General features: G+C 39.6%; 2 protein-coding genes across 7 annotated transcripts in view; both read right to left on the bottom strand.

The window, feature by feature from the left end:
* The window catches only part of IMPG2 (interphotoreceptor matrix proteoglycan 2), a 55,344-nt gene extending 36,245 nt beyond the window's left edge, over positions 1-19,099 (bottom strand). Inside the window, exons 1-3 of the mRNA XM_050333817.1 lie at positions 17,265-19,099; positions 15,620-15,877; positions 5,138-5,304 (exon numbers count right to left, since the gene is read on the bottom strand). Of these exons, the coding sequence (XP_050189774.1) occupies positions 5,138-5,304; positions 15,620-15,877; positions 17,265-17,337 (498 nt within the window). The 5' untranslated portion in view covers positions 17,338-19,099. The remainder of the gene's footprint in view (positions 1-5,137; positions 5,305-15,619; positions 15,878-17,264) is intronic.
* A 157-nt stretch (positions 19,100-19,256) lies between these two features.
* Positions 19,257-25,633, bottom strand: part of SENP7 (SUMO specific peptidase 7) — a 41,651-nt gene continuing 35,274 nt past the window's right edge. For 4 of the 6 annotated variants that reach the window (XM_050333007.1, XM_050333008.1, XM_050333006.1 and 1 more), the window contains exons 22-23: positions 24,540-24,690; positions 19,257-23,587 (exon numbers count right to left, since the gene is read on the bottom strand). In XM_050333007.1, the coding sequence (XP_050188964.1) occupies positions 23,450-23,587; positions 24,540-24,690 (289 nt within the window). In that variant the 3' untranslated portion in view covers positions 19,257-23,449. The remainder of the gene's footprint in view (positions 23,588-24,539; positions 24,691-25,633) is intronic. The other 2 variants (XM_050333009.1, XM_050333010.1) reach the window with 1 other exon arrangement.

Genomic DNA, 25,633 nt, shown 5'->3' with positions numbered 1-25,633 from the left:
TTCACACATTTTGGATCAGTCCTACAGACTGCAATATAAGACTAGTTTTTTGTATTGATAAATGCAGGGGTTTTTCAACTTAGGATGTGAAAATGAAGCATCCCCTATTGCTAAACCAGCACGGTCTGCAATAGTTTTTAGTGTGACTGTCTTCCTCTATTAAAGGTCTAATTTGCATTCCAGTCTGGGGTGGGGGCAAGCACTGACATACTTCAACTTCATTGTGAACAGGCACCTTTTTTCCTCTAATTAGAAGACACAGGCTGTAGAGTTCTAATACTGGCTTTGTTTCTCATTTAATACAGAAAAGCCTTTGCCAAAACACCTCAACTCTCTGACTCAGTTCCGTCATTAAGAAGCCAGAGTTAGAAACACACCTCCTGCACATGGACCTGTGAAGATTAGTTAATGTCTTTACCCTTTGAATACTGGAAATGATCTATAAATAGCTCTACATAACAGCAGCAGCCACACCAAAGCTCAAGGGGAGCTTTCACTGAGTGAAGCTACCTCTGGCAGATGCTTTGTACAAAATTAGTTCTCTTCCTAACATCATTATTATACCAATTCCTGTAAAGCTGGGAGTTGAGTTTTGTGTCAATGCACTAGTGTTCCCCTTTGTCAACAGTTAGTTTTATATAACGTAATTAATACAAGTCCAGAGCATTGAATACAAGCCCACAACACCACAACTCACATATAGTACCAACTGGATGAGCTTTTGTCAACTTACGAGCTTGCAGAAAAGCAATTATATAGGATACTCTAGCCTGATCCTAAGACACAGTTGTTATGCATAGAAGACAAAATATCTTGGAGGTAATCCCAGGAAGGAGAAAAAGGTGGAGGAAATGTCAAGGAGGTCTGAAATAATCTCATATTAGTTTAATCCTATCTGTCTAGTATTGTACCAAGCATATTTGATTTAACACCACATATACACTTCATTCAGAACAGGACAGTCATACCAAGAAATGATTCTCTCTCTGCCATTCCCACCATGGTGCATGGCAGAACCATGTTCTCATAAAGACGAGGCCACAGCACTGGGGATAATTCAAGGAAATGGATCACAATGTCCAGAACTGAAACTGGAGAGAAAATAAGAATGGGGAGCAGGGCTCCCTCCCTAGGCACATCCCTAACAGGTAAGGTAGAAAAAATATGGTCTACAGTAAGAGGAGAGATAACAGGGACATCTTAATGGAACAGATATTGTTTTAACCATAACTTGAAACGAAGGCTAGCGATCCATGGAAAGGTGTCAGAAACAAGCTAAGGTTCCAGTCTGTCCAGAAGGAATCAGCTCCACAGCAGAGGTGAACTTCCAACACAGAATTAATTCTTCAGTGTGTGTTAGGCAGTGCTATCTAGAAACAAAGAGCAAAACACAGAAAATGAGGAAAAACTAGAGACTTGCAAAGTAAAAGATCTGATTGGACAAGGTTGATGAGGATGAAGCATCGGTTCTGAGCTCTGCCTGGAAAGAGATGAGCACAGGCTTCATGGTTGACAGTTTTTGTGCTGTATCAGGTGCAAAGCAGAGATCAGAAAGGAAGACTTAGGCTGGAATTGGAGCAGAGTGACCAGAGAGAGGGAACAGAGAAATTGCCTAAGAGATGGAAGAGAGATGAGGCAAGATTTGAAGAAGAAACTAAGGGGAATTATTCTATTTGCATATTTGTGACAAAGGTCATGGGGTTTTCTTTGAAGTTAGAGAAGGCTAAACCTTGCAATTAAAAGAGTCTAAGTCAATAGGAGAACAGTAAGTGTAGGAATAAGAAAGAAGTTGAAGGAAATCTGACATTATGGTTCAAGGAGGGTAAGGGAATTTCTTTTTTGCGTCCATAAAGGGGAATGTAGAGTGTGAAAGAGCAGACAGGATCTGCTTTTCTCTAGCTTTAGAAGAATCTGGAGGTGCTCTATGCAAAGAAAAAAATGTAAAGGACTGGAAACTGTGGCTGGGACATTTGACTGACCCTGAGATTGGCTTATTTGGTTAGAGCATGGTGCTAATAACACCAGAATTGTGGGTTTGACCTTGTATAGGCCATTCACTTAAGAGTTGGATTTGATGATCCTTGTGGGCCCCTTCCAACTCAGAATATTGTGTGATTAAACAAAGAAGGACAATGGTCTACCCCTTCAGGCATCCTAAGTCTTCTGCCCCTTTTACCCTAATCTGTCACTGAGCAGTTAGCCTGTGTTGCAAATACTCTGAAACTGATGGGCTGCAAAATAAAAGTACTGGTGAGTCAACACCATCGTGGGGTTTGTATCTTGTCCCAGGAGCTTTTCAGGTTGCCTTTTGGTAGGTTAGCAGCTCTCATCACAGTTTTGGGGATTCCTGGGCAAAAAGCCTTTCAACACTTTTCTCAGTGTCTTGTCATTGTAGATTGTCATCAGATCTATAAGGAACAGCAACTCAGTAAAACTTTATTTTCTGAAATTTGATTGAAGCCTGGAGAAGTAGAAATTGTGACATGGAATCTGCCACAAAAGATGTATTTGCCCTAATACATGCCCACATTGGAAATGCAAGGGGCAGACAGAACTTTACTCTGGAAGCACTCCAGTATCATGCTTTAAGCTGCATTTTGCTATGGATTTGAAAATCCCACAGATTTATTTTTCCTAATTTTCAGATATGCAGAACTTCTTTTGAGAGAGAGAAAGGGAAAATTCACAGCACGCAGGACATCTAAAAATTAAATTTCATGTTGCTATCTACCAAAAAGTAATGCAAAAAGACACTCTGAAATAAGACCACCAGAAACTACCAACATGCCCAATACAAAAGAGGCAGTAGAGCAATGCTATTGCAGTAACAGCCAATATATGCCAAAGGAAAAGCAGAATTACTTTTATCAGCTGCATGCTCTACACTAAACTCTTGAAATTAACCACAGATGATTTACAGACATTAGAGAGCAAAGGAAGATTAGAGAAGTGGTATTTAATGAGGCATGTAATGGCCAAACAAAAAAACTACTGCTAACTATGTATGCTGCTTTTCTACAGTGCCAGGCAGAAGTGAATCTTCCTCTTAAGCAACAGAGTGGGAACTATTCCACATGTATCACACTTTCACACCACAGAGTACTGTGCACTGTGACATGATGGCAGCCTCACAAATAGTGGAAAGGCTTGACCATGCAGCTTGGTCAGCCTAGCTGGTGAGAGTTAAGTGGAAAGAACAAGAGGGCAGGAAGAAGGATGTTCTTAAAAGCAGAGATGTATTCACTGAATCTGTTTGAACTTAAGATTCTCAGAGCTGCTTTCAAAAGGTTTCACACTCTGACAAAAATTTAGTGCATGAGCACAGAGGAAAACGGTGAGTCAGTACTAGAACTAGCAATTAAACTCACACTCTGACCTATGTATTCAAAAATACACTATTGGATCTTTTGAAGGTGGCTGACTGGAGGATGTGACACAGTGCTCCTGCCTTCAGTCTCTGGTTCAAAGTTAAATTGAGCTCAGGTTATTTCAACACAAGTCACCTGACGGATTTGTGACATTTTATGTGGAGCACAGTGGTGACAGCATTCAGTCCCTCTTATCGCTGACTAGTCTGCTATCAAATCAGCCCAACAACTGTCACCTTTTACCAGCTGTGCTGAGAGCAAATAGAAGGCTGAACAGCCTTTTTCTGGAATATTGCAATGCTGAAAGGAATATATCTATCTACAGGAGAAAGGAAACCTAAATTACACATAAACCACCTGAAAAGACCATTAAACACAGGACAGTTTATCTGACTCCACTGTAATGCTGCAGAGCCACAGCCAAAAATGTAGAGCAACAGTGGGAGGTTAGATACATCACTCTCTTTGGAAGAGTCATTTTGATTTCTTTTAATATGCTCCCACTATAGATCATCTCACTGCCAAAATTTTACATAAAACAATGATACGTGCACTGTACACATTAAAAATCAAATTAATTTTATTTCTCTCAATCTTTTTGCAAAGTCTTCTAAGGATAACAGCATCATCAGACATCACAGAAGCAAACTGGCTGGCATCACCTATAAAGATTAAGATGCAGGCTCAGGGAAAAAAAAAACAAAAAACACAAAACCACCTTGTTTCCATTACCCACAGCAGTTTCCATATTCACATTCCTTAGTGCACATTCCTAGCATATGAGTCCATAGAAAAACAGAAGGGAAAAAAATCAGCATGTCCACACTGGCTGAAAATTACTGATTCTATGGGATCACACATTTAAGACTTACCATAAGTTTCATGAAACTACTCATCGATTAGCTTTCAAAAGTAGAAGACACTCTAATCTTAAAGAAGGTCCATAAGCCACCATACATTTTAAGACAGCCTTTTATCCAGAGAAATTAAGCTATCTACTGTATTTTAGATGAATGCAAAGTTAAGCACTTAATTTTAAAATTCACAAACTCCTGAAAATACATCTTGGTATTTTATTTGAGATAGGGTTCTTTAGTTTGGCTTAATGCCCCTTTTGTCATCTTTAAGGTAAAATAAGCTTGCTCAAACTGAAATAATAGACAATAATACCAAGATATTCAGCATTTTTTTTATTACCTTGTTTTATACTCTGGTTTTAACCTCTGCAACTCTCCATGACGACAATGTTATCAATTGCCTTCATAGTACACCAGAGCTTTTTATATTTTTAGGTACTCTCACTTCAGTCAGGCAGCAGTGTGCAGACACTACAAACAGGCAATTTTGCCATATGTCTTGGTAGCATCAGAAATACAGCTCAGACCTTCCTGCTTCCAAGTGCCAGTTGGACTGAAGGCATCTCGGCGTGCAGCTCAGAGCAGGAAGGCTGATACATGTCACAGGGGGAAACGTGCCACAACCTGACCCACGTCATGCTGCCTTTTCAGACAAGGGGTCAGACACCATCTACTTGTCAGGAACATCCTTATGGAAAACAACAGTCTCTTCATCGCTGTTGCTTCTCCCTCCATTAGATCAGCCATAACTTTTGGAACTGATCTCAGAACTATGGATCCAAGAGCTGGAATATTCATGCCTGTTCATTTTAAGGGCTCCCCACATTGCTGCCTGTGATATGCCAAGTTCCACATCGCAGTGGGACATCATGCTCTCCCCATGAGGGAACACCAAGCAGGTGCTGTACCCACCTTCTCAATCAGACTCCGGTGCTCCTCCGACTGACTGAAGTTTGTGCCCATTTCAAAGATACTCATAATTCCTTCCTCACACAGGCTCATCCAGGTATTATATTCTTCACGCTCTGGCAGCCTGTCCCAGAATGTTTTGAAGACCTCCCAGACTGTTTCCTGACACACTGAAGGCACAAGAAAGGTCTGGTGTTAGTAACACAGGAGTGCTTCCATAGCACGAGTAGCCATTGTCCAAACGTTGTATGCTTGTCAGTCCATTAACACATAGAATGCAGTGACCTGACACTTCATGGAAATGTGTAAGGCATTGAAGGGACTGAGAGTGAAGATCTGGTGAATCTTCCATGCTCATACTACTTCCTTCCCTGATTTTTTTTCTTAACTGTAGTAATTAAAGAAAATTAAAAAAAACAAACAAACAAACAAAAAAAAGCATGCAAGACCATTTGTTTCCTAACAACCATCAAGAACAATAGTATTTTCACTGAATGAAACTGCCCTTTGATCAATGGGTCAAATTAGAAAACTTAGAAAATCAAAGTACTATGGCAAATGTCCTCACAGAAAGTAGAGCTGGAACTTAAATCTGTAAGAATGATAGTGGCACTGTTCAAAGTTTTAGAGGCTCAAGTAGTAACAATTCCTTGGGACTCACCTTTACACAGAACTTAAAATATGTTTCAGGAATTATAGTTGCATTAATAACTTGAAAACCAAGGTAGGATGATGAGAAAAAAAATAATAATATGCTAAGAAATAAGGGAAGCTCTAACCCTACTGTATATATCCACTGAGAAAGAACTGGACAGCTCTGAGTAGTCAGACTGACAATTAAAGGTTAAATTTATCTTATACTACCCTGGTTGCTTTAAACTCCCGATCTCAATCTGGTATGTGATCTTTGGCAATCAGAGCAGTTGGTCACATTACCCTGAAGCAAGAACCTCTCTGTGACCCAGGATAACTGGAAGAGAGGAAGATTTATAGGATTTTCCTTGTGTCCTAGAAGAGACAACATTAAAAGGCGAACTCTAAAAATCACTCACAACAAATGCCAGGTTGGAATAGTAGCAGACAAACCTGCTTTCTGGTCTTAATCTGATCTCATTACTTATATAGACACAGTTCAGCAGAGGAATGCTTTGCATTCCGGGAGAGTCCTGACATTGTAAGCAAAACCCTACAGGAGACTGCCCATGAATCTATTTTCAAAAAGTCATTTTCTCCAATCAGCTTAAAAATTAGCTCTGGGCTGCCAAAACCAGTACCTTTATTCCTGATACTCTGTATTCTGGATTCCAAAATTGTTTGTATGTGCATCTGTATGTAAAACTTAACATGCAGATCACATATGGAAACATATTTTCATTCAACCAAGAGATAGACATTTTTCTTAAATGCAAAGGCTTTACAAATAATTACCTTAAGGAACTGTTTCCCATGCAGTAGCACCCTTAAAGCTTAGTTGATTCTGGCACACTAGATGGTACCATGGAGAAAAAGTTCTTTTTTTTGACCCTGAATTTCAGTTTATCAGAGCAGCTGAGACCACTTCTCCATTGTAGAACTCTGCAGATACACAGATATCTCTCATTTCTGTGCCACCCTCCTATGTGGAGCTTTCCTATGTGGAGATCAGCCTTTGATATGTAGGACCAGAGAAGAACACAGTCCCCAAACTCTGTATTAACAACTGTCAATAGTACAATACTATTCCAGAAACCCTACAGGCAGTTGTAAGACGCAGTAATTCAGAAAGTACTGGTATGTTTCCAATCAGCTTCACTTACGCATCTTCATTAATCAGAAACAAATTGACAGGCATCTATGCACCATCTCATATCAAGTTACCCTTGCAAACTTCTTTAAGCAGGGACCACATTTCCATGTGACCTCTGCACAGATCTCAGGCAATGAAGCCATAATCCTGCTCTGGGATTTCTGGGTCCTGCTGGAGTACTAATAAGCTTCCTGATGCAGAAAAACATCTGTAATATTCTCTCTACCATCCCACTTGTAAGAGCTAGGCGTCCAGGAAAAGACTGAAGTCTAGTATCAAATCCAGAAGCCTCTCATTTCACTTGGTGGTACTTGTATCCTACACTTTGACTAATGGATGTTTCACTCCAGGTGCAACATTATAAAGCAACAATCCTGGAATGAGATTACTCCTTGTGGCTGGGATAAGTCCTCAGCAGACTGTCAGTAAGAACTGAAGCTATGGCAAAACAGGTTGCATATTGCAGTGATGCTGTCTAATCCTACAGTTTTCAAAGGGCAACAGGGAAAGGACTGGCTTTCCAGTTGCAAGTAATTGAAGACAATTTTTCTTAATTCTCTTAAATAAGTTTAAAATAAATGTGATGACACAGTCTCTTGCCTGAATACAAGCTGCTCCCATATGAACAGTTGTTTCAATCGGCTCCCAGTAGATTAAGGATTTGCTGTGTGTCCTTTCATTTGGAATTAGACACCCCACTGAATTCCAATCCCAAAGGCTTTGTGCCATCTGTGGGCCCCAAACCCATTAATTAGACCTAAGTTATCAGAACACAGTCATGTATTCTATGGAAGAAGGAAATGGGACGTGGATAAGGAGTCACATTTTATTTTCTCTAGCCTGTCCTACCAAGCTGTTTCCACTGAGGTGAGCAGTAACAAGTTGGACAACATGGTGCAAATTCCTTCTGTATTCAGAAGAAAAAGGTGAGCACATTTCTTCTTCCTGTGCAGTATGAGAGTGGGTTAGTTCTGACACACAGGGAGGGATTAAAAGCAGGCAAACATCTACCACAACTGCTATTTAATACTTGAAACCACATCCTCAGCCATGGTGAGCTGCTTGCCAACACACTCACCCTGCAACCTTGTTGACACACAGTCCATATTGTCATTGTCCTATTTATTCCAACTGGCCAGTTTGTAAAGTGGGGGATTGCTTTAAGGGATAACAAATCCAGGTTGGAAGGGCTCAACACAAAAACCATCCCCACATGGGCTTACCTATATGGTGTTCAAGAACAAACTCATAGCCTGGCTAGGAAAAAGAACAACTTTGATTCAGTCTTTCTCATAAATGTTTTGATTGTTTTGTAGTTAGATGAGACTTGCCATTCTAAGCACAGAAAAAAGAACAGCACAAGTTATTTGGTGTAGTTCAGATCACACACATGTACAGAAAGAGACAAGCACAATTCCATCTCCCATCTCTGCTTTGGATATGTCAAAAAAGGAGCTAGTTCTTTGAAGGTAGGAGCCAGCTTCATTGAAGTGGCCACACAGGGAACTGAAGAGACACCATGCTCACAGTGCATTCAAGTCACCTAATAAAAGTGATTAATCAGCTTTTACCTTGAAGGTGGAGCCCACCCCTGTGATGGGTTTTCGACTATCTAAGTTTTTGTTTTTCTTTGCTAGGGAGGTTTTTCTAGATTTCTTATCAACAAGTTCTTGATAACTCCCACGTACGAAAAACATGTTTTTCATTACCTAGATTTTAAGCATTTCTGAGACTCTGTAGACAAAAGTTGAAGCACATAACCATAAAGTTTAAAAGGACTTTACTGGAAGCTTCAGTAAATAACTCTAGCTTACTGTAGAAAAATAACTCAGCATCATTTCCTTCTGACATTCCAGAAACTTGTCAGTATCTGTGTCACCTACACTGTCTACACATGCTGACAATATGTGAAGCAGCTTTTGACCAAGATTTAAAATAAAAGCTCCTTGAAACCAAAAGAGAAAGTGAAAGAAAATGAGTCTCAGGGGGAACCAAACAGTTTACCCCTTCAACTTGTTAATTAGAAATGTAACTCTGACTTATAAATATAAAACATTTGAAGTTGATAGGGAATGGAAGAAAAATTGCCGCATTAGAGCTTACAATAAATTGCCAGGAGCCCAACAGTTCAGAGTTGTGACTGAAGCTGTTGAGTAGGCTTTGCATTATGATCTTGCCAGGATTTACGTTCCTACGACCAGCTATGACGTTCTTAAAAACAACCAACCAAGCAGCCAGTCCCGCCAGCATCGGGAAGGAACTGCTGAGCAGGCCCAGCAGCACTGCCACATGCCACCTGAGCAGCAGATCAGCCCTCAGGGCATGTGTGAAGAGCCGGTCTTCATGGCTAGATTTCATGCCACACTTTCACTAGCCTGTTACAGGGCTGGCCACGGGCACAGATATGCGGGACAGCATTAGCAGCACCAGGCCCTGGAGGAGACAGGATTTGCGATGAGGCCTTTAATCCCCAGCAAACAAAACTGATTAAAAGAATCATAAAATCGAGATCAATCTTTTAAAGAAGTGAGCTAAGAGTCTTGAAGCTACTCGTAGATGGGAAGGGAAGCTCCTCTAGAAAATTGCTTCCTTCATCCCATGGCTGCAGCAAGAAATAATTTGTATTTTACTGTTAACTGATCTCTCGGCTACTTTGCAATTTTCCTTTGAATAATTCAAATGTTAAAGAAATGAAGGCTTATGATATAAAGAGAGGCTCCCTGCTCCAGGGATGTGACCATTTCAACTGACTACAGGAAAGGAAACAGGTATGCTGGCTGAAGACATTTATTGTCCCATGACTGGGACAATAAACCAGAATTCAAACCAGGAATGCAAATCACATGGTTCGTTCTGCAGTTTGTCTCCAAAGTACACTTTGTATGCACGTACTAGATTTTCCATGTACTCCATCCTGAAAAACCTCAGAAATCAGAAGTCACTTAACTCATCACTTAAATAATCACCTTCAAAGTGAGAGAGGAGATAGGAGAAAATCGAAAGACCAGAGTGTTTGGTCCATGCCCTTGTGCAAACTTCTACTTGAGCCAAGTGTCACAAGCACTTAAAGTAGGCAATGTCTTGACCTTTAAAGGCCATAACAGGTTTCAAAGGCTGCTTCAGAAAGCTGGACATGTTGTAAGACCATGTGACTTGTCTACTAGCATATCTGATTCAAAAGGTGAAAAGCCCAGCTCTTGGGAGCTTATCTCCTTCAAATGCAGTGTTTACACTCAAGTGATGCTCACAGATAATAGAGAATATCCTGAAAAGCTTAGGATAGTTGTGCTTCAGCCCAAATAATTCCACATAGGCAGGCACAAGTTCTTTTCAGGCCTAGAAATCTGAGGAAAGGGGTGAAAAAAATTTATTTCAAGCTTCCTTTCGTAATGACTTAATCGCTGTTTTCAAAGCCTCCAGCTAAGATCTGTGATGTGATGAGATGATCCCTCTCGCCCTCTCTGAAATTCTCCAGTGTGGCTACACCTCTCATGCACCTGGGTAGGATACAGCATTCTTGTGGTTCAAGGTTTACCACTGGTGATGCATTTATCTCTCAAACAGAGACAATTAGCCTATTACAGACAGTCTGTGCTCAGGGATTTCTGAGGTTAACAGAAGGGGCACCACATGACAGCACTGAGCACCCTGCAGGGGGTAGGGTGGCTTTCTGGCCATTGGTGTAAGTGGGCAGCGCTAGAATGTAATCCAAGTTAAATCTCATTAGTGCTTCTTAAGAGTTGAATCGTGTATGGTGGCTAGGAGCACTGAATCAGGCTGAAAATTCTATTTTGAGGCAACATGAGACCAACAGCTTCTCCTCTCTAACAATTTCTGCACAACGGAATGGCTTAATTGCAGAGGGATTTGATAAAGACTGAAGTGACGGACACCTCCTAAGAGATCTTCCCTACAAAGACTTCATTAGCACTTGTTAAACAAATTATTACACACAGGCAGAGAAATGACTCATCTATTGCTGAAATGCTACTTTTTATGGCCTATAACACAGTAACCCTTAAACAATTTCTAAAACCCATCAGGATATTAAACTGGCAAGGACTTGAATGTGAATTAGCTAATCCACATGAAAGATTTTTTTCTTTGAACGCTAACACACTAATCTCTAGCTTACAAACTATTTTCACCAATAATATTTCAGTAACAACAAAGGAGTGTTCTTCATGGAAAAAGTCAAGCTTCTTAGAAGCATATGCTGACATCTAAAAATTCAAATGCAGAGGGAGACTGAATTAGTCCTTCTACAAATAAACTTCAGAAATTTATTGCAGAGTACAAGCTATGCATAAAATGTGCCAGGGATGAGGGGAAAACAGGGAGAAAAGGCTCGCTCAGCCAGATGCTTTATTCACTAATTTTTTTTTGTTTTAGCCAGGTACTTTTAATGATTTTTGACTATTTGCTTTTATCATTATTAGCAAGATCTGAATAATCTATAACATTTAGGATTTCAGTATCAAATGGAAACTTCACTCTTTACTCTGTCCATGTGCAGAAGATAACATTATTTCTAATGCTTCAGTAAACAGATTTGAAGGAACCCAAGAAATGGGAAGGTAAGCAAGCATACTGCTACACCCAAGATGACCAAATTTAGGGATTATAATCATACGTAGCATTTAATTCCTGACAAACAGCTTTTACTCTTTTCAAAGTTCAAAAATGCCTCGTGTCTCATCAGCTATGACACACTACAATGCCCTCTATTTCCTTGTTTGGTCAGTATCTTCGAAAGCTATTCTTAGATGTTCAACTTTATCTGAAGCTCTGGCTGACAAAAACAGTTCTGGCAGAGAGACTATCTGATCTTCTCATGTGAAAAGATGAACTCCCTCACAAACGTACATTGAATAGTTTAAGAGAGAGGGTTACAGTAGGAAGAGTAGCTAGCAGAATTTAGGAAAGGTAGCCACCAGAGTAATTACATCTCAGAAGTGGCAAAGAGAAACAGTATTACCCTGAACCACAGTGTTAAAATCCAGCAGAATCCAGCAGCCTCTGTTTTCCCCAATTAACAGGCATGGGACAGGGAAACAGTACAAGTCATGCTATTTTGTAATCTTTATATTGTTTCTGTTTAACCTGCTAATTCACTTTCTAAGTTTAGTATAATCCTCAGCCATCTACCAGGAATTTACACAATAGGGAATGGACAGTTCACTGAATTGTCTACATAAGGTGACTGGTCATGACGGATTTTTGGTCTGAATGGGTATGGCTATTTTTTGTATAATAAATGTTATTTAACTGGGGCTCTGGCTACCATTTCCCTGTCAGCAGCAAAGAACATCATTATAGATATCATAATAGATATTACCATACACAACCCACTCACTATCTGAAATCCAGATGTTGTAGTCAGAAAAAAAAAAAAAAAAGCTGTTAAGCCTACAGCAATATGTCATAAGCACTGCCTTAAAGCCTGTGACAGAAATGCTCATCTCTCAGTCTCTGATACTTACAGAGGCTTTTGCCAGCTAGCAAAAGTAAATAAAGCTAGGACCTACAGGTAGATAATTATATTCCCACCTGTTTCCTTCTAAGGTAGACATAGACAGAACAAACAAAATCTGGATAATCGGCACATGCAAACCTTTTCTGCTTTTCTAACAAGATCTCACAGCAAAATAGCAAATCGACCTTTCCTTCCACGGTAGTGCCACTGTTTATTGCTGACAGTAAAACCAAACCAAAGAAAGAATAGACTGTATTGAAACCATCCTTTCCGGAGAAAGTATGGGAGATTGAAGTAATTTCTTACTTGAACAGATACAGACTAAAAAGACAATTCTAAAAATACACACTGGGATTGAAAAATCAGTAGATTTTGCGTACATGCATATTTATTCCCCTTGTGGTCAGTTATTTTACTAGTCACTGACACTAGCTGGTTTCTGAGTGCTGAACAGTGACACCAGTCTTTCCTAGGACTACTTTGTTGACAGAGGACTGTGATGATTCAGCTAGCTGGTAAAAACATTGTATATAATTCAGTAATATGCAAGAAACAGTTTTACTGTGAATGAAAGTACCACATGTGGTGGGTTGACCCCGGCTGGACACCAGGTGCCCACCAAACCTGCACTATCACTCCCCTGCACAGTCAGGCAGAGGAGAGAAAATATAAAAAAAGGTTTGTGAGTCAAGAAAAGGACAGGGAGAGATAAGTCACCAGTTACTGTTATGGGCAAGACAGGCTCAACTTGGAGATATTTGTTTTATTTATTACCACTCAAATCTGAGTAGCACAACGAGAAATGAAACCAAACCCTGAAACACCTTCCCCCCACCTCTGCCTTCTTCCCAGGCTTAACTTCACTTCTGGTTTTCTTTAACTCCTCATCTGCAGTGAGGTACACAGTGGTGAGGGGGGTGAGGGACTGGGGTTGTGATCAATTCATCTCAGCTATCTCTACCACTCCTTCCTCCTCATGGGGAGGACTCCTCACACTCTTCCCCTACTCCAGCGTGGGGTTCCACCCACAGGAGACAGTCCATGAACTTCTCCAATGTGAGTCCTTCCCACAGACCACAGTTCTTCACATACTGCTCCAGAGTATGTTCCTTCCATGGGGTACAGTCCTTCAGGAACAGGCTGCTCCAGTGTGGGTCCCTTGCAGGGTTACAAGTCCTGCCAGCAAACCTGCTCCAGCTTGGGCTTCCCACAGGGTCACACCCTCTCTCAGGAAGCCATCTGCTATGGTGTGTGGTCCTGCATGGGTTGCAGGTGGATCTCTGCTCCCCTGTGGATCTCCATGGGCTGCAGGGCCACATCCTGCCTCCCCATGGTCTGCACCACAGGCTGCAGGGGACTCTCTGTGCCAGTGCTTGGAGAACCTCCTCCTCCTTCTTCTGCACTGACCTTGATTGTCTGCAGAGCTGTTTCTCTCACGTATTCTCACCATTCTCTTCAACTGCAATTGCTGTTCTGCAGCAACTTTTCCCCTTTCTTAGATATGTTACTCCAGAGGCGTTGCCACTGTAGCTGATGGGATCGGCCTTGGCCAGCAGCATGTCTGTCTTGGAGCCTGCTGGCATTGCCTCTATTGGACATGGAGGAAGCTTCTGGCAACTTTCAGAGAAGCCTCCTTCTATCAAAACCTTGCCACACCAACCTGTCACACAGCACATCAACTCTCACGTACCTCAGGTGTATTTGCTCAGGATGTGACTAACTAGACACCCCCAAACATGGTGCAGAGTGTTGCTCCTATCAAAATGAAGATCAGAAGTTGCTTGAACCAGATCTTGCTCAACCAGCTGCTACTTAAGGTCACCTGTGCTACTTGCAAATATCTTTTCCAAAAGTTTTAAGTTCAAAGTGCTTAGGGTTGTCATGGCATCTGGGCTCAAGAAATCCTTGTGGATTGTGAAAGCTGTTAAGTCCAGTAAGGAAGCAGATGGACTAGGCGGATTTTTGGTTCAGCCTAGGATCATTCAGTCCTATATACACTTTTACAACATAATTTACAGATTTTTCTTCTTTATTATTATTTATTATTTATTTTTATTATTACCACACTTTCGCTTACTTGATATTGTCCTTATGTGCCAATATCATGGACAACTGAGGGGTGATTGCAGTTAAAGCACACAGTATGTATGGATTAAGTGGGAGCAAAACAAAGAATAATTGAGTGCTATTGGGTGGAAATAAAGAGGAAGCTAGCAAAGCCTGTCAAACTGCCAGCATGATCATCAGTGCCAACATCCCTTGCCAGCTGGGCATAATTCATATTTGAATGAGGCTCTAATCTCATATAATTCCACTTCATCCTCCAAGTATATTCTTTATGTTTACTTTTATGCAGACACTAAGCAACTCCTGCTTCTAATTGTTTTTCACTTCTCTAAGTGAATAAACTGTTACCAGTGAGAGTTTCTTCTATAGGTCATCAAGTCTCACTAAAAATGAGTCTCTGAACATCTTTCCTTCTCCTGTGACGGCACCTCTTTGCCATTTTGCCAGTTACATACAAATGTTAAGATACTACAAACTTTTTGAATGCTACAATACAAAGACACACAAATACCAGAAGGTACTGCATGACTGTGACACCCCATTCCAGTGCTGTCAGCTAGAAGGGTTTGAGATACATCATATTGCTGTAGTATTTCATCAAGTGAAAGAATATTTCAACTTTTCAGGGAAAGTTTTGTCCAGCTTCCGCATGTTAAATGAGCGGTTTCTTGTCTATTACACTACAGCCTGATACACACAGATTGGCTTTCTAGACAGAACATACCACGCTTTGTGTGACCAGCCATAGTCAAAAGTCACATGGTTAATATACCAGTGTCTCAGGTTTGACTCTTCTGACTCATTCCTCAGTGAATTCTGCTAGCACCTGAAGAATACTCAATAAAAACAGTCATTTAGCCAGCCTGAATAACCTGCTAAAACCCTGTTTTCCTCAGCATTCATATTGTTTTGTGAGAAAGGATTAGTTTATTAAACACTGTGGTTCCAGGGACCCAGAATTCTTATATATGAGTGTAACCAGAGGTGGGTTTTTAGCTCAGAACAGCTCTCTTAAGGAAGATTACCACAGAAAACTAAATTTCTCAGGTAATGATGTATTTCCTATGGCCTGGTATTTACTGTGTTTAAAAGCTTAATCTATTTTTTTTTAAATAAATAAATGTTCTTTACATCCATGGGATTTACAGTCACTTACCTCTGAGCCTGAAATATTTCAGGTGGTTGGCAATAGCCTGCTCAACAGATTCATCAGGGCAGATCTTAACTCCACTGGGAAACAGAATGGATCTCTTCCTTCGTAACAGCAAATGCCTGTTGAACTGTTCAGGCTCCATGATGCCACTGGGCTTTTTCAACTCAGGAGGCAGAGAAGGGTTTGCCAACTGCCAGCCACTGAGCTCAGGGGTTGGTGAAACACCTTTAGCCTGTCCTCCTGTAGCTGAATAAACTTTTGCTGTAAAATTAAAACCACAGATAAGTTTCTCAGATAATGATGAAATCATAAGATATCTTCATGCCATTTCTATGGTCCCTGAAGGACAAAACTGTGTTTTTTTCTGTTAACAGAACCTGTCTGTATGACTGTACTATTATAAACAACCTTAAGCTCTTTACAGCATACCATCAAATGGTTACACGCCTAAAGCTCTAACCCTTTGAATTCTAATGCTTTGTGTTTAACTTCCCTTCTGTGATTTGGCTTGGTTAGGTCAAGAGGATTATATTTGGGAATAAAAATGTATTTAGAAGCTTTCAGGACCAGAAATTAAATAAGTCATTAATTAAGAACTACTTTTATTCCATACTTTCTTTCCACAGGAAACATTTATATCCCTTGCAAAAAGAAAAGCTTCTTGAATGGACAGCTAGCAAGTACACCTTTCACTGTTGTGAGATAGGTCCCTACTCAGCTAAAGCAGAGGAAAAAAAGGAATAAAAGAGCTCATCAGCTTTAGGGGTTTGGTTGATATGGGTTTTTTTCTGTTTGTTTGGTTTTTGTTTTGTTTTGTTGTTTGGTTGTTTGGGTTTTTTGTTTTGTTTTTGTTTTGTTTTGTTATTTAATTTCCCCTTATCCTAGTCATTCCACATCATTCCAGATGAAACTTGTGGAAACAGCTGAGGACAGAATGTGTACATTGGGATTCACTCTGACAGTCTAGTTCTCTATCCTTCACAGTCAACTGATCTGAAATTATTTAATTCAACCTCTTTAAACCTTTTCCCCAGAAAACATGCCTAAAAAAGAATCACAAGAAATCAATTATTAGAGAAAGAGCAGTAATAACTCTACAGCATTTTTCGTCCCACAGATTATGAGTTTATTCTGCAGCTTCAAAGTCAGTAGCACATTTGACCTCTATGAGTTAAAGATGAAGAGCGTGATTATTTTTATGTTATATTAATAGTCAGCTCTAGTGCAGATCACCACCAGATGGTACATCAGAGGGAGAAAAGAACATCAAAAATGGTCAGTAAGGCAACCCTCCAATCTTTACTTAAACTGACACATATTCAGTATCCATAAGCAGAAGACAGAACCTTACTTTAAGATCTAATAAAAAAATCAATAAGAAAAAAACTACCAGTGCTTAACATCTCCCAAAACTGGAAAATTGCCTCCTTTACGTTACATGCTACACTCAACACAAATGTGCAGTAACACCTCCTAGAAATCACTCTAAGTATTCCATATTTACACTGCTATCAAGGCAGAGATTTGACCAAACATTTCTCTGTATTAGCCCGCTTTGTTATAATTAAAGCAGAGAGATATTTCTAATTCTACACACTGCCATAGGTAAACTTTGAAAACAAGTATATAAGTAAAACTTCTGCATTACCTGCAACTATTTGAAGATCGGTGTTAATCATTCCCGGAAGGCAAAGAAAGATTTTCCAAATTAAGCCAAACATACTTCTTTGTGTACAAAAAAAAGGAAAAAAAGAAGAATCCCTTCTAGCAAAAGAGCTGTTGTCTTTAAGGTAGCCTTGAACCAACCGAGAGCATTGCCCTTCTTGAAAATGTCTTGACGTCACATATTATTATCTTTGGAGAAAACATTAGGTAAAACAAGTCAACCAAGACATCCTGGGAATGTTCTTTTCAAAGACAGTATTCCGCTTCAGTGAAGAAACAAGAAAAGGTGATCAAAGTAAACTCCTTGGAGCTAGCAGATGGACTGACACAATTTTTTAATTTTAATCTGGCCAGCTAAGCTCTTTACCAGAGCTTGTCATACCATTAACAGACAGTCCAAACAAGGACAGCACCTTTCACATCCAATTAACCACGTTTTTTCATTGGCCTTTCAATTTCTGCCTTTTTTTTTAAAACCCTGTTGACCACAAAACATCAGAGGGAGCACACCAGTCTCCACTGGAAGGTCCCAGCGTGCCTTATCTTCTGCATGTACAAATACATATACATGCATAAATGTATGGCTCGCTTAAACACAACTGCATGTGTAAGCACTGAAGCAACCTTTCTGCAGGGCTGTTTCTTCTGGTGACAGGGCTGCTGCCCGAGCTTGTGCTAAAGCAGAAAGTCTTGTGCTGTTACACCACTATCCCTTGCATCCCAAAAGCAGTGCTTCCTCCAAAGATAAAGCCAGGGCAGGTTGTGATTCTTTCATCTCTGTTCAGGTATTACCTGACACAAGCAGTAGGAACAAATTAGTGTAGACACCTGAAGAGATCATCAGCTAAGGACAACGACAGAAAGGAGAGAGTACGGGAAAGCAGTAGCACTCTCAGTAGCACCTCCTGTCCAGGGTCAGGTCCTTGTGGAAACGTGTACGGAAGCTGTCCTGCAATGGCAGACTGTATTCAGACGACTAGGAGAGCTCCAGAGCTGTCTCCTGGGTGGTGGTACTCAGGACTTGCTGGTTACTGTGTTCAGATCAATCTGAACAAACTGCTGTTTTGTCTGAAGTGACTATTTTTGGTAGTACTTTTGTGTAAGCATTTCAAAGCTGGATTCCCAAGGTTTCCCAGGTATGTCTGCAGAGCTTTTATACAGAGCGTATAGTGAGCATACAGTGCTCACTCCTCTCTTCCAGCTGCTCTTCTGCGCTCCCAGGAACTCACATATCAGGAATTATCAGTATTATATATACATGACACTGACAGGAATCAAATAAAAATACCTTTGATTTTAGGGCTCTGTCTTTTGACATGAAACAGAATCCAGCTGGTATTTTTCAAAACACCAACATATTTGGGGTCCCCCCCCAAACCTTTTATATTACACTTTCAGTTTAACCACTGAGCTACTCAAACACCCCCAGTTTTCTTAGAATCAGACATTTTTGATCTATCAAATCATCACTGTTGAGTTATTCTGTCTCTGTCAAGCTGACTAAGATGCTGGCAGCACCATCAAATGCAGTCACCACACTGGAGCTGAAAATTGAACAGCATGGACCAGCCTTGCAATGGTGCCCAGAACACAACAACTAATCCTTTTACAGACAATTCTCAGAATACACCTACTTCAGTAAAAGTATAAAACCCAATTAAAAGCTTCTCTGGAGAGTTTTCAGACTTATAGCACTGCTGTTTCTTTCATCAGCAAAGTACTCAAAGGCATTGAGAATGTGAATGGTATAAAAAACAACGCCTTTATATCTCTGTCAAAATTTGTTTTCTATAGTATTGCTATGTCAGCTTCTGCATGATCAAATATTTTTAAAATTTTAATTCAGTTTTAATACTAGTTCAAGCTATCAATTTTAAATTCAACTGATTTCAGCACTGAAATGTAAATTTGCAACAGCTCAAAATCTCCTACATTTACATTGGCAAAAGGCATAACTAAAAGTACAATCATCATTTAAAGTTCTGTAAAGCAAGCAACATAACTCTTGCAATAGATTTCCAAAATAACCATGAAAAATTAACTCCTTCCTTGATTTGACTACAGCCTTTTATAGTAACACCTTGTACCAGAAAATGTGTAATCCTTCATTTCCAGTAGCCAAGTTGTATCTGTTCAAAACTATTCAGAAAAAGCATATTCTTGGTGAATGAGAAAAAAGGGAAGTGTAATTCTAGTGATGCAACAGGCCAAGGTCACCCCAATACCTCCAAAAATAAAGACAGTTTTCTGACAGTTTGTATTTCTGAGAAGAAATACTTTCATATAGCAAATGTGATTAGCTGAATTATAGTTCTCTACAGGGTAATGCTCACTGAAATTTTGCTACAGTACACATCCTGTTCCAAATAACGTCCTTGTTGTTCAAATGCAATTTATTCAAAATTATAAATCCACTCACCTGTAACTACAAAATACAAAATAAAGGTATACTTCAATGAAAATGCCTATAATAAAGAACCACATCATGGTAGACTCTTATTTCCAAACTCCTGTGGTGGTTTAATATCAAGATTATAAATTGCATCCTGTGACTGGATATAGCAACTGATTTTATGGTATCTTGATAGGATTCACCAACAAAATTCCTAATCAGTTTAGCTGAGACAATTATGTTAGACAAAACCTCTTCACTTGTTCAGTTTCTGTGGCTGCTGTTGCCAAGGATTTTACCACCACTTTTTGCCTGTGCTCTTGGAGAGTTCTCTGGTGAACCACTTCTCAAGAATAAACATGTTTTGAGTCTGTTGAACCCTCCAGCTGACCAGATTAAGCTCCCCAGAACCTGTCGTACTGACATTTCTTCCATTGTGTAGTATTGTAAAGTATTTGGAGCAGAAAAATTAGGAAGAGAGGTCAATCAAATTCATCTCATACTTCATTATCTACTGTGTAAGGTAAACCTATTCCCAGTATTCCTCCTTTTCTGAACTGTTGATCAGAAATATCTTACCTTTTTCAAGGGTCAAAGACGATCCCAGTGTCTGTGCTTCATCTTTGAACAGTATTTCCAGTTTCAATTTGGTTGAACAGAATTATTGCTTAATCTTGGTTTTATTTGACACATTTTCAATACTGAGACCTCTCAAGTCTCATTCCTGCTTTTCCATCTGGAAAACAGTTGTCTTTTTTGGGAGGAGAGAGGGGGGAGGGGCAGGTAGGGGGGTTGTCAGAAGCAATATTCTGCTTCTTTACCATAACCAAGATAAAAGGGTTAATACTGTGGTCTTCAAGCTTTTATTATGTTGTAAGGTAGTATTTACTGATTACTGCAAGCTCATCTCAGGGTCAAATTCTAGGAGGTGAATACCATAAAAGCACAGATGGACTGCAATGAATCTATACCCGCAATTCCAGAGGAAAAACACAGTAGTCCCTGGATGCTTTAAAAGAAATAAATTGAAAAAAAAAATAAAAAAAAAATAAAAATCACACTTGCAAGTTCACTTCACCAGTTCTTGATGAAATCTAGGGTTTTAAAAATATTTTTCCTGAAAGATCTTGTGTTGTGCTTGCCAATAATACCTTAAATGGATCTCCATGACTCAGATTTCTTCATGGAAGCCACTTTCTGTTCCCACGAAGGCAGGATGTAGAAGAATGAAACTGACAGCTACATTTAACACTTTGGACGGATACAATAGACTGCCTTGAAACCAAAATTACACAGCTTAGGATAAAGAGTCTTACTAAGATTGGTTTGCTTTGAAGTATCATGTCACTCCACCATTTCAGTTAAACAGGGGTTAATACAGGCAATGGAAACGCAGGGGTTGTGCAAAAAGGTCCCTGAGCCAGTCTGGTGCCTTACACATGATAAAACTTAACTTTGGGGCATGTTAGCAAATAAAAAGGAAGCACTAAAATACCTGGAGTGTAACTTCTTCCACAGACACTTCCCAGCATTTACCACGTTCCTGGTAAATGCAAATGGCTGGAACAGGCTGGGTGGTCCCACAATTCCTTTGAGACACACTGGGGTTCAGGGACCCATCCTGTGCATATACCTTAAAAGTAGCAAGACGGCCTATCTTTCACTTAGCTCATGGGTTATTTGTGGCAGCTGGGAAAAGAACAATCACATTCAGCAACTTCTGGAGATAATTTTAATATCAAATGCATTGGCATTCTTGTAGCACGCATGTAGCAAATCTAAAAAGGCAATCCTTTCATGTTATAAAATGAATTTAGAAAATTTTAAACATTACTTTTGCTTTTAAACATTTATAAACCAGTCAACCTGAAAGAGAACAAGTCTCACTTGATGATAAAAGCTAACCTTACCATAAGAAAAAGCCCAAACTATTTTTTATAAGGAAACACTGAAAATATTCATCAATTAAAAAAGGGCACGTATTTCTGCATTTTATCTTTCATTTGTTTTACAATAAATACATACATCACCCTTGTAAGTAATGCTGGTGTTGTGATTTTGGTACTGAACAACACAAACACCGTGATGAGAGTGAGAGATGTTTGGGGGTGGAGGGGAGGACGGGTAGTGACACATTACAGAATTAAAGCAGAAACAAAGACAAAAAACAAATAGTAATTGTACTAGGCTGCTCACAGCTATACAGAAGGTAACTGCGTTCAGCAAATTGCTTTGTTTTCAAATTGCCTCTCTGCTCCAGCAAGAATACTTCCTGGTTTGAGAAACAATAAGGGGGTGTAGGGGAGGTGTTGGATGACTGTACAGGACCTGAAGTAATAACTGGCTTTTCCAAATGCTCAGTTTCAGAGTTGTTTTGAGGGAAGGGGCCCTGAGAATTCTGCAGTGATATAAAAATCTTCATATCTTTGGGTTGCCCTCAATTTTTATTTTAACTCCCTATCCTACTTCCAGCTTTAAGAGCTCTGCTTTTGTAGATTATTTCATGACACAGGTGGCTTTGGTGGTTATCTGGCACACCTTCTGAAGGGTGAGATGACACTTAAACTTATAGTGGGGAACAGTAGAAAACGTCCTCTAAAAACAATCACCTTCTATCGTGCAGTAAGTACAGAAAAAAGTGTGCACATCAAAATGTTACTGAAATTTTATGTGATTGCTATTTGAGGAAAAACTACATAAATATGTAGGCAGACTGATAAACTTGTGCTAGTTTATCCAATCAAGTCTGAGTTCAGGCGCTCAATATTCAGGCATCTTTATGCAGTTCTCTTAAGCTAAGTGTAAATCCTGTTTGTCTTATATGTAAATCACATATCTTAAAGACATATCACACACATATATTGACCCTAATTTTCAGTAAAACCCCTCAGACTTTTGAGGCTGTTAAGCCACAGCCTGCTTGCCTTGCTAATGCAGGTGATGCTATAAGATTTGTAGAAATTATTTCCAAAAAACAGGTGAACAGCATTAAAAATCTACTGCTTTCACATACTGTATTGGCATGTACTTTGCGAGCAAGTTGTCTTCTGAAATTTGATAAGAAAAAAAATAATTAAAAATACTTAAAAAAATCCACTCTAGAGTATTTCAACAGTCACTCTCAAGTAAATGTCTTCCACTCCTGGAAACTCATTTTTATGAAGAAAATGACAGGGAGGGAAATAATGCTTATAAAAAATATAACAAAAACTCATTTTCTGACACATGCAGATTATGTCTGTATATAATCCGAAACAAAACAAAAACATAAATCTCTAAAGAGAGTCAATATTACATCCTTAAATTAAAACAATACATAGTATTCACTCTATTTGTATCAGTTGCAAAATCAAAAGACACATATAGGATCAAAATCCTGTCGTCAGGGCCAACTCCATGTTTATATACCATTCATGTTTATGTAGAATTATAAAGAAGAGGCTCCAAAAGATGAAAGTATTTTTATATCCTTGTGGCACATACCTGTAAGCAGTTTTTATATGCCAAACAAAAGTTCAACTAGCAATCCATGTGCATTAGCTTTAACTTATATTTACACTCTTAGCTACAACCTCCTCCCTTCCCCCCTCCCAGCATTCTAAGACCACACAACACCATTGAAAAAAATATCTTTAAATAAATACATGCTGAACAAAAAATACTTCTGGGGTTTTTTTGTGTTCCTTGCAAGGCAGGGAGAGATCAAGTGCTGCTAGGCAGAGTTCCAGTTACTTTATACAGCAATGTCCTTTACCAGGTCTGCCTTATTAGATTTATTAGCTGCTGCTGCCACTATGCTGTTGAAAGTGCAATTGCAAGATCAGGTCACGAATTTCTTCTCTTTTGTTTCTGATCAGCTGACGAGGAAACCAATTCTCCAGATGCAATGGCTCTTCAAAGTTAACTATGGGGTTCTGGTGAAAGAAAAAGGATGGTATGAATTTCCCAAAGCAACCTTCAAAAAGAATTTCAAACTTTTCCACTGCTGCTGAGACCAAGGAGGCACAAACAAATTCCCATAGGAGTATGACAGGTTTCAAAGTCAAATTCCAGTTCCTCCATCAGAATCACATAAATACATACCCTTACCAAAAGTTACTCATGGTAAACACCTGTTCCACTTCTTGATCAGGTGGCCCACAGCAGATGCCCACTACTATGTCACCCATATTAGCCTGCTCTTTAGTCACTACCCATAAACTCTCAGATGGCTTCTCATCCAGCCCTAGGCAGAGATTCATGCATTCCAGCTGCTCTCACATCAAGGGCAACTCTACCTCCTTTTCTTCCCTGCCTGTCCTTTCTGAAGAGTCTCTATTTATCCACTGTTGTGAGATACCACATGAGGTATCTCACAACATCCCCATGATCTAAAGGTATGTGCTGAGCAAAAAGAAAGGCTCCCTTAGGTCTGTGCATTCCCTTTTAAGAATCCCCTCCTCACTCTCTCTGCAGAAGCTGCTGCCTGCAGAGCCACTCAAAAGTCAAGGCACAAGCTGACCGAAGTTTTAGATGCTACAAGAACTGATGCAAAGAAGAGATACTTTTGTAACATCCGTAGGGCAGCAATATGTACATGAAACAGCCTCCAAATACACCCAAATACTTAGGGATATGGAATGCATCATTGTAAAAGCAACATTAAACTACAAGGTCAGAAATGTTTGCTGACAGACAGGTGAGAAACCAGATATGAAGACCCCAGCCACCATGTGAAGAATGGGTTTAATCTCTTCCTCTTCAAATGGCTTTGACACTTTTAACACTGTGTATCACACACTTTTGTATCTGGTTATTTCCTTCAGAAATATGTTTCTGGTGTTTAAGGTAATTTGGTGGAAAGGGGAAGGTAGTTTCCATTTGTACCTGGAGAAAGCTTTCCACATATTGCAGCAAATAGACCCCACAATCGCTGCTGTTATCTTGTTTAGGCACTCTGGGACACAGGTCAATCATTGTTGATTTACTGAATTCCCGATGTGTTTTTCGCTTAGCTTCCCATTCCATTTCAAGGTACCTACAAGAGAAAGGAATACTTGAAATACTTGACAAATAGCTCAGTTTTTGGGGACAGCATTCAGTATTGTACCACAGTGGCCAAAAAGCTAAAATAGCTTTAATCACTTTACTTCACAGAATCTGCCAAAGAAATTTATACGCTATTTCCACTATCCAATATTCTACTGCACTCAGAGGCATCTCTACCACATAATAAGCAATACACAAAACAGAAATAGGCATGATATTACTTAAAAACAGTTACTTGTGCCGAGTTTCTTCAAGCTATTAGGATACCAGTACATTATTAAATCTTAAGGAATAAGTCCAGGAATCTTTCCTGGCTATCACACAGATTTTTCCAGGGTTCACCCTAGAAGGCCAGGAGTATTTCTTTTAACCTAAGAAAACCATTAAAAAATCCTCCAAACTCACATTACAAACAACTTCAGTTAGAAATGCACCAATATAACCCTTGTAACCTACTAGTGTACAAGGTATATAAAGACTTGTTGGAAATCTTAAGAGATCTCTTCTTTAATGGTTAGGACTGATAAACTGTTATCAGGCTTTATACTTGTTTAGTACTTGTGCTTCAGTAGCAACTCACTGCCTCCACATTCGGGACAGGCTGCTGATTTTAGAGATGGAATTGAGAGCTTAGGGGTCTGATTTTCAAAAGCATTGGTTGCTCATATTTTTCTCCTACCTTGAGTCACACTTGCAAAGGCTCAAGCTCGTGAAAATCAAACCTAAGGTCTGAGAGATCTTTAGAGAATAACAAATCTATGCATTAGGTCAGACCTTGTGTTTTTTTAAAAGCCCCAGGTCCTTGCAATTCTGAGACTAAAAATTCATATCAAACACTTAAAACAGCTTTTGGGGAAAATGCTAACTGTGAAGAAGGCAAACATGAAATAATTCAAAGATGAAGCACACTCCCTAGAAACCACAAGAACCTG

The sequence above is a fragment of the Myiozetetes cayanensis genome, unplaced genomic scaffold, assembly GCF_022539395.1.
Source record: "Myiozetetes cayanensis isolate MyiCay16 unplaced genomic scaffold, myiCay2020 scf5-8, whole genome shotgun sequence".
NCBI classification, from domain to species: domain Eukaryota; kingdom Metazoa; phylum Chordata; class Aves; order Passeriformes; family Tyrannidae; genus Myiozetetes; species Myiozetetes cayanensis.
The sequence above is the reverse complement of the archived record's forward strand: the minus strand, read 5'-3'. Positions and strand labels throughout refer to the sequence as shown.